This window comes from Camellia sinensis, chromosome 5 (genome assembly GCF_055761805.1).
Source record: "Camellia sinensis isolate YWXY chromosome 5, ASM5576180v1, whole genome shotgun sequence".
NCBI lineage: Eukaryota > Viridiplantae > Streptophyta > Magnoliopsida > Ericales > Theaceae > Camellia > Camellia sinensis.
The window spans coordinates 48,505,716-48,515,964 of NC_138965.1; the positions used below are offsets into that span (position 1 = coordinate 48,505,716).

General features: G+C 41.4%; 1 protein-coding gene across 1 annotated transcript; it reads right to left on the reverse strand.

Annotated features, from left to right (window-relative positions):
- Positions 1-1,032: 1,032 nt before the first annotated feature.
- Positions 1,033-2,187, reverse strand: LOC145791392 (uncharacterized). Its single transcript, XM_082871745.1, has 2 exons — positions 1,965-2,187; positions 1,033-1,700 (listed from the first exon to the last, which is right to left on the reverse strand). The coding sequence occupies exons 1-2, from the start codon at positions 2,185-2,187 to the stop codon at positions 1,033-1,035; spliced, it is 891 nt and encodes a 296-aa protein (XP_082727871.1).
- Between the last annotated feature and the right edge of the window lie 8,062 nt (positions 2,188-10,249).

The following is a 10,249-nucleotide window of genomic DNA, read 5'->3' on the forward strand; positions in this document are numbered from 1 at the left end:
CTTCTCTAGTCGTTTCTTGATTCAATCCAGGATCACTTTATTAGAGGCCTCAGCCTGATCGTTACTTTGTGGGTAAGCCGATGAGGAAAAATAAGGCCGGATACCATATGTATTACATAACTTCTGATAGACTCCACAATTGAATTGGGTGCCATTGTCGGATACAAGTGCTCTTGGAATGCCGAATCAAGTTATAATATTATTCCACACAAAGCGTTTAACATTGATATCTCGGATATGTGCCAGTGATTCTACTTCGAGCCACTTCGTGAAATAGTCTATTGCAACGATCAAGAATCGTTTGTTTCTCGGTGCACGCAGTAATGGTCAGACGATGTCAAGGCTACATTAAGCGAACGGCTAAGGACTAGTAACGGAATTTAATTCTTCAACAGGCATATGGATTAATGGGGAGAACTTTTGGCATTGTTCGCACTTCTTCACGTAGTTCTCAACATCAGTATACATGGTCGGCCAATAATATCCCTACGTTACGGCTCGGTGGGCCAATGAGCGCCTTCCAGAGTGGGCACCACAACTACCTTCATGTATTTCGGCCAAGAAGTCCTTAACTTTGTCTAGGTGAACACATTCCAAATATGGTCCTAAGAGAGATTTTTTGTAAAGCTTTCCCTAGGGATCCAGGTAACATCGCAGGGTTGTATTCCGGAACTTGTGGGCTTCTTTTTTATCTATTGGGAGCTGTTCTGAGGAGAGAAATGCGGCGATAGGGTCTATCCAACTCGATGTTGACTCAATGATGTTAATCTGAACTGGTTCGAAGGAAGTGATACTCGGCTCTGGGATAAATCCTACTTTGATGGTTCATTTGATTTCTGAGTTAATGGCAGAAGCTAGGCAAGCAAGGGCATCCGCATGTGTGTTCTAATCTCGGGTTATCTGATTCAGCTCGTAGTGGTCGAACTTCGTGAGTAAGGAATTTGTCGTTCTCATGTAGGCTGCCATTCAGTCATTCATAGCCGCATATTTCCCTTTCAATTGGTTGATGACTAATTTTGAGTCACAGAAAACCTACAACCATCGGGCACCAAGGTGTAGCGCGTTACGAAGGCCGGTTAGCAATGCTTCGTATTCGACCTCGTTATTTGATGCGTCGAAACCCAATTTGATTGCCTGCTCGATTATTGCCCTTTTGGGGGTCATGATTACTACGTCTGCCCCGTTAACACGTTGGTTGGATGATCCGTTACAATACATTTGCCAAATGTCTCCAACATACATTCTCCAGTCTGGTTGAGGTTGAGGGGAAAGTTGATCAGTCTTGATGTCGGCATGGCACCCTGTAAACTTGGCTACAAAGTTGGCCAGCACCTGCCCCTTAATGGCTATTCTGGGCAAAAATTGGATGTCATACTGACCGAGTTCCAAAGCCCATTTAGAGACTCGCTCTAATGCTTTCATGCTATGGAGCGCTGCTCGGAGAGGATAATCTGTTAGTACCCTTATGGTATAAGCCTGAAAATAGTGCATTAGCTTTCTGGCAGCCATCACAAGAGCCAAGATGAGCTTTTCTAGAGGTAGGTATCGTGTCTCGGTGTCGACCATCACCTTGCTTACATAGTAGATTGGTCGCTGCTCCCCGAGTTCCTCCTTCAATAACACGACGCTAACTGTCCGGTTGGATACTGCTAGACAAAAAATGAGCAGATCGCCTGGCGACGGAGTTTCCAAAAGTGATACTGAACAGAGATAGGTTTTCAAGCCGTCCAGTATGGCCTGGCACTAGGGGGTCCACTAAAATGCTTTGCCCTACCGAAGTGTGTGAAAAAATGGTCGGCAGCGGTCCGAGGAGCGGCTGATAAACCTATTGAAAACCGTGACCATTCCCATCAACTTTTGAACTTTTTTGGCCGAATTAGGAGAGCCGAGTTCAATAATTGCCGTGATCTTCCTCAGGTTGGCCTCTATTCCGTGATGGTTCACAATGTAACTGAGAAACTTGCCGGATCCGATACCGAATGCAGATTTCGAGGCATTTAGTTTCATTTTGTACTTCTGAAGAATGTTGAAGGTCGTGGCTAAGTCAGCTAGATGGGCCTGTTTTTCTTTGGATTTCACCGCCATATCATCAATGCATACTTCCATGGTGCGGTCGAGTTGCTCTTTAAAATTAGTGGTGACGAGCCTCTGGTAAGTTGTCCCTGCATTCTTCAGTCTTAACGGCATGACCTTGTAGCAATAGGTTCCTCGTGGGGTGAGGAATACGGTCTTTTCCTAGTCCTCTGGATGCATTGCAATTTGATGGTAACCCCGGTAAGCATCCAAGAAACTCATGCGTTGGTGATGCGCAGTTGCGTCCACAAGTTGGTCAATTCGGGGAAGGAAAAAACAATCCTCCGGGCAAGCCCTGTTCAAGTCCGTGAAATCTACACAAACGTACCAAGATCCATTTTTCTTCTTGATAACCACGGTATTGGACAACCACGTTGGATAAGTTACTTTACGAATTGCCCTGGCTTCCAGCAATCTGCCGATTTCGTCAACAACGGTTGAAGTATGCTCCGCAGTCAACCGTCGACTTTTCTAAATAATCGGTTTAACCTTTGGGTCAACGTTTAAGCGGTGCTGGGCTACACTCGGATCCACCCTCGACATCTCATACAACATCCTGGAAAATACGTCGATGTTGCCGAGTAAGAAGGAAACCAGCTTTTGTCTTTCGGCTGTGTTCAGGGAGGTGCCAATCATGAAGACCTTGTCGGGTTCCCCTTCGACTCCGACCCGATCGAGGTCTTCAGTTGCCTTATCACTAGGGGTTTTTCCAACATCCTCGAGGACTTCTCGAACCGGGACTTCAATCGAGTTTACTTCCAATTCTTTGGCTTCTTTGCCGAAGTAGTAATGTAACATGCCCTTGTCGACTTTTGAAAACCCCGAATTTGTTCGATGCCATGTTGCGTTGGAAAGTGGAATAATTGATGGTAGGTACTTGGTACGGCCTGCATTGCGTGCAACCAGGTTCTCCCCATGATGAGATTGTATAGTGATGGAAGTTTGACGACCAGAAACTCCACATCGACTGACTTGGTGCTTGCATGGACAGGTAATGTGATCTTGCCCAAAGGATACTCGGGGTTGGCATTGAAGCCGAACAAGGGATAGTAGGCAAACAAGTTTGAATCGGTGAAGCTGAGTTTAAGAAATGTTTTGTAATACATTATCTCCAAGGTGCTCCCTTGATTGATCAGAACGTGTTCGATGACGAATCTGTGTACGCGCAACTCCACGACAAGAGCATCATCTTGGGGGAGCGTTACCACTTCAAGATCGGTGTCGTTGAAGCTGGTTTTGCCGGTTTCATGAGGCCATTTGGCTGGTGTAAACGGCCTGGATGGACTGGGTTATAGCTGGATCATATGTACCTGAGTTGGCAACGACACACTGTATATCATGTGAATCACACCAAGTGGAGGTGAATCTGGCCGTACAGCTACCGTGTTTGGTGGATTGTTTTTTCGGATATGTTGGGTCAGCCGGCCGTCTTGCACTAACTCCTCCAAGTGGTCCTTTAGTGCATAATAGCTGTTAGTGTCGTGGCCATGGTCCTTGTGATATTCACATCGCCTATCCCTCCTTCTAGTATCAGGGGTTCCAATCATCTTGGACGGCCACTTAAAGAACGAAAGATGCTGGACTTTGGGTAAGATCTTACTGATTGGCTCCACCAACTCCGTATACTTCTTATCCAAATGTCTGGTACACCTGCTATCCACTTGATACTGTTCATTCAAATGGCGTGAACATTGCTCGCTTGATCGGCGCGAATCACGCCGACTGTCTCATTTAGCCCTACGATGTTTAGGGCTCCTTGGCAGTATGGCGCTTATCGGCTGAACTGAACTGGACTAGATGTAGCCGACTTCACGACTTTCTATTCGGCCTTGACGCGAAGGGCATCGTCTTCCGCCTTGCAATACTCCTCAACTTTCTTCATTAGAGCCCAAACTATTTTGGGAGGCCGTCTGGTCAATGAAATTTGAAGAGGGCTATCGAGGTGCAACCCCATTTTAAAGGCGGTAATTGCCATGGAGTCATTGCAGGCATCATCCACCAAGTTGAAACACTCCCAATAGCGTGCCGAATACTCTAGGAGGGTCTCTTCCAATTTAATTTGCACCGCCCAGAGAGAGTCAGCTTGCTTTGGCTGAACCTCGTTGGTGATAAATATTGCCCTGAAAGATTTTTGGAGTTGATGAAAGCTTTTTATTGACGCCAGCTCCAGTTTATAATACAACCTGACGACCAATGGTCCTAGACTGCTTGGAAACATTGGACACAAAGGGCTTCATCATTAGCATGCAACATCATTGCTTGTTTGTAATGACAAATGTGATCTGTAGGGTCTGACTTACCGTCATACAAGGTGAACGTTGGTACTTAAACTTTTTAGGCAATACAGCTTTTGCAATGCGTCGTACGAATGGATCAAGTTTATCTTCTTCATCCGAACCATCATCTCTTTTTCCTTGCATGTGCCGTACATACGGACTTCCCTCGGATGAGCTGGACATGCCAACTCGCCGCTTCTTCCTGGGTTCCTGAGACGATGAGTCAGAAGCACTGCCACTACCATGTTTCCGATGCCGACGTCGTCGATCATCATTCTTTTTCTGTGGCGACTGACCCCGATCACGATGTAGCGCGGTTGGTTAGGATTTGGCTAACTCAATGGCCAATTCCTTACACAAATGTTCATTATCAGCCGCCATGTCTTCCAGACGTTGTTCGTTTCGCTTTGCTTGATCCATGATCGTCTGCATGGTTTCCCGCATAAAGGTTGAAGGCAAAATTTGAGCCACTAGGTTGAAGTTCAGGGCCCTTCGCGCAAGCATGGTTCTTGGTGTAACATCATCTCTTGGTGTGACATCATCTGCAACAAGTGAAGGATCATCTATTATGTCTACCATGAACGCGTTTGAGTATTCCTACAGATGGCACAAATTGTGGTGAAGAGGTTTGGAAATACCCTTTGGTCCTAGCAGACTCTCTTAATCCTCAAACTGGTACTTGAAATGGTGGTATGCACTCCGGTTGAAGGTACCGGAATTAGCTCACCAACGGATCATTTAATATTCTCTCAGGTTTTTCTTTTGTCACAAGTTATCTCCTTTTTTTCTTACATCCCCCTCCTTTGGCTGATGGTCCTCCTTTTTATATTGCTCTCCAGGGGCCCACTTTCTGTTATGGACACCCTGCCCTCACAGCTGGACCCCCAGGCATTTCCACAAGATCTGTGGCCTATTCGGCCCTACGGACAAGTTCTAATCGGCCACGACCCTATTCATCACTGTATATTTGGCGGTCTTGTGGATAAAGCCCTTTTTCTTTTGTTGTTTAAATATTATGTGTAAACTAAGTTCGAATTTGGACTTCTCCTTTTGTGAACTAGATATTAAGTGTAAATTAAGTTGGTTGTAGACTTCAAATGCACAATGTTCTAATGTTGATTATGAACTTCTCTCTTTTGTAAATGAAGTTGGTTGTGGACTTCTTCTCTCTTTTGTATATTTTAAATTGATTGTGAAGTTGAAATGCATAATGTTCTAATGTTGGAGCACACAGGTTAGAATGCTGGAATAGGTTAAAATGCAAACAGGTTGAAATGCTGGAGCAAACTGCTTCTCTCTTTTGCTTCTCTCTTTGGTTTTTCCAACAACCCATGAAATGTTGATTGTGAGCAAACTGTTGCTGGATCAATGATCCATTGTTGTTCATGTCCTATGTATCATTTCAAATGTATAATGCACAATGTTCTAATGTTGACTGTTTTTGGGGTTGGCATTTTTGCAAAATGCATATCAGACTAAAGGATCTAAAGGAGGTAAGACAAACTGCTACTCTGAATTCCAACATTTTCAGCAACATTTTAGTAGTATTTGTGCAAAATTTCAGCGTCATGTTCATCAACATTTGAACAAAAATTCCAACAACAGTTCAACAACATTTCAACAAAAATTCTAGCAACATATAGCGATCACGGTTTTCCCTTTTCTGTTTGATCGTATTCCGGACTCGGTTCCGTGGAGTTGGTTGTTGTATATATCTTGTTGTCATCCTTTAATTCCCTATGTTTGAATTTTAGGATGTGTTGGGCATGTTCCAAACAGGTAGGTGGAGTTTTGGTCTCTAGTGTTGTTGCCCAGATTTTTGGTGTTACGCTCGAGCGGGTAATTCTACGCTCGAGCGGAGTTTGTTTCTTTGGTGGTACGCTCGAGCGGGTCTCTTTGCGCTCGAGCGGGTTTTACACACTCCCAGCATTTCGTGCCTCTGTAAAACTTCTGCAGGTGTGTTTTTCACGCTCGAGTGGGTAGTTCATTGTCTGTAGAAGAACTGGGAGAGGAGAATCTACGCTCGAGCGGACTGGTTTTCGTGCTCGAGCAGATGTGTTTTGTTTTTGTGTCTTGGCGCTCGAGCGGGCCTTCTTGCGCTCGAGCGGGTCCAGTTTTTGTGCTTGACGTTCGAGCGTTCTATTTTCCGCTCGAGCGGGTCATGCGTATATCAGTAGACTGCAGCGGGATTACACTTCACTTTTTCAGTCCCTTCTTTATACAAACCCTAGATCTGAGCTCCCTCTCTCTCTACAAACCTTCTCTCTAAGGTTTCATCTCCTTCTAATGAGTTCCTAGCCTAGCCTCTTTGTATAAAAGATAGAGGGTGTTGAGGGCTTCATTTTAATCTGAAAATCTTCGAGTTTGGAGCACGTTGGGTGTTGGTCTTCATCTCCGTTTGAGCTCTAACTTCGAGGTAGGGATATCCTACTCCATCTTATGAGCTTTGTCTTTAAATTTTGGCATTTTGATATGTTGGGGTTTGTCGGGTAATTTTGAGAAAGTTTGGGGTCTTTGTGTAATTTTCAAAAGAGGGGTTTTCAAGTTTAAAACTCATATGTATGTAATACATTGGAAAATGGAACCATGTGTTGGATTATTGATGAAAAAGGAACCTTAGGGTTGGTATTGAGATTATGGGAAAAAGCCCTAATTGTTATGATAAATTAATTCGTATAATTAATTTTGAGAAATTAGAAATTGAATAGGAATTATTCAAATTGAAAAGGTGTGGAATTAAAGGGGTGTAGTTGGATTAATTTATCGCTCACCTAGACGAAATGTTGATATTTTATCCATTCGGTGCATTTATTTCCTGTTTAGAAATAATTGCTTTGGGCTATCGGTGGAGGATAGTCTTGATTGTTGTAGACAATGCATGATGATTAGGTGAACTAAAACTAATCAATTGAGTATGCCATAGAATATGGTGGTTGATATAATACATCGAAATTGTGTATTGATTGAGTGAACATGTATATGATAATTGCTTATACATTGTGTTATGTGGGAGGAGATAGGGGATGTACTCCACGGTTTAGGGGAAGATAAGGGATGGACCTCTAAACCGGATTTTGTTTGGCATTGATACAGCACTAAAATGTGTATCATTTGTGAAGTATGGAAGTGTTTTTACATGTTATTGATACAGCACCAAAATGTGTATCATTTGTGAAGTATGGAAGTGATTTTGACTGAGATTGATACAGCACCAAAATGTGTATCTATTGTGATATAAGGAATGTTTAACATGAGTTGTTATCCTAATTGAATTGGAAATATTGTTAATAAGAGATGTAATCTCTGTCGAATTATCTGGCCAGGTTCTGAGCCATGTTTTTTAAATGAAATATAACATGGACATGATTGTCATGGAATTGTAATGTGATGTAAGTGGATGTATAAGTGTTGACCATCTATCAACTGCTAATATTTTAGTCATTGTTTATAGTTGGTTTAGTATATTTCTACTGGGTTGTGGCTCACCCTATATGGGACATCATTTTCAGGTTCAGGTACTATGCCGCCTCCAAGATCTTAGCATGGATCACTGTGGGAGTTAAAGACTCTTTTGTTTAATTTTTGTTGTATTACATGTATATCAAGCCAAGGGCTTCTTTTGTGTAGAGTTAGTACTCTCTTCTTCTGTAACCAAATGTTGACTTGGAAAGTTGTAAGCCTATATGGCATTTACTTTTGTCGTCAATGTGTAATACTTTTTGTAAGAATATTCTGATGATATTAATATGAGATCCATTTTCTTTATCGTGATTGTATGATGTTATGGGTTTATTTTGAGGGCGTTACACAACAGCCCAGCAATATTTTTACAAAATTTTAGCAACATTTCAACAAAAATTTAAGCAAAAATACTGCAAAATTCCAGCAACATTTTAGCATTATTTCAGTAACATTTCAGCAAAATTTCAGCAACACTTTCAGCAACATTTCAACAAAAATTTCATCAAATTTTCAACGACATTTTAACTGTGTTGTCATTTCAAAACAAGAGAAATACAACTCAAAATACCCCAATCATTAAAGAGCACAACAATATTTTCTACATCCACATGAAAGGTTTTCAATATTACATAGACGAATACCGTATCCAAGAAAAAAAAAATCAACTCTAAGATATTGACGTGTGATCCACATGATCATGCCCACGACCACGCCCATGACCACGCCCACGCCTATGTAGTTCCTAAAAAAAAAAAGGAAATACTCTTATATCGAAGGAACCATAAAATAAATTGGAGCTTTAAATGAATGAATGACAAAATAAAAGAGGAAAGGTGAAAAATAATTACTTGACTACATGCAGGACTATTCGAGGCTTGCTAGTCATAACCGTTTGCATTGTTAAGCAATGCTTGATAGCTTCTATGCACGGAATACATTGATGCCATTGAAAAAGGCATATTACTTGGCTGCAACAATCACAAACACATATCAATTTAAAATGGTAATAGTGACCTACAAATAGAAATAATAAAACTTCTTATTAAACTAACTAACCTACAAATAGAAATAATAAAACTTCTTATTAAACTAACTTACATCATAGGTGGGATACATAAATTGAGACGAAGAAGCATTAACTTGAGGAACACTCGTTGAGAATGGAGGAAGTTGAGGAGCACTTATTGAAAATAAAGGAGCCGATTGAGGAATACTCTGCAAAAACAAGGGAGGTGGTTCAGGATCACTTGTCGAAAATAAGGGACGAGGTTGAGGAGTAGCAAACATAGGAGTTTGAGAAGCATTATGTGAACTTGTTTTATTTTTCTTTACCAAAGCAAGCTCCAAACCACCTTTTGTCCACCTTCTTCCCTTGCTAGTGCACTCTCTTCTCTTGAGTCCTTTTGCTTAAACTACATTTATATCTGCTACACCATCCACGTCAAAGCTTTCGGGGCATGTGTTGGGATGGCTTTCTTGTTCAATAGTATTTGAAAAAGGCATATTGAATTTTGCACATGCTTTCAATGATTACAATTAATTCATCCACTTTCACTCCCGTCAAGTTATATGTTTCCTCACTTTCGAAAGCTCTACACGCTACTGCTCTGAATTATGCCATCAATGATCTATAGCGTAAAGTTTGATGCAATCTTACATCAACCTTAATATCATGCCCACACCTTTCTTTCACATTTTCAGCTCTTGCTTTTGTAGTCCATCTTTTGAGAATATATTGTGAAGAAATCTCTTTGAATTTGAGGGTGTCTCTAAGGATCTTCAAACAATGACTACACAAAATGCCCTTTATTTCAAACTACCTACAATTGCAAGTCAATGAACCATCACACTCCACTCTCACCTTCCTCACCTTTACACCATCACTATCAAGAACCGTATACATGGTTACTCTCACCATCATGTTTAGTTTCTTCAATGTTTACTTCAAGGGACTTGACATACTCATCCTCAAATTCTGCATAAATTTTATTGGTGTAAACATCTGCAGCTTGCTCCATCATCTTCACTTTTATATTCACCCTTGCCAATTTTTGGCATAGAGCATATTCAACTTGTAACTCTTTGTACCTCTTCTCACAAAGAACTTGATCAAAATGCATGAAAAATTGCATTAAGTTATGATCAAACTGAATGAAATCCTTCAAGAAAGCATTAAAGGATTCACTAAGTTAAGTGCTACTCATGCCTGCACCCCATGCATTTCTAACATATGGCCAACCCCATTTTTCCTTGACCCCAAATGTTAACTTCAACCAATGATTATCTCGCACTTCATACTTGTCAAACATTTCCTCCCATTTTAACGTAAACTCTTCCTCATCTTCAATGTCGTACATAAATTTGGATAAAACACTCTTCATCCCCTTATCCTTGACCTCCTTATCCTTGAAGATAAAATTTGCATGCCTTAATGCATT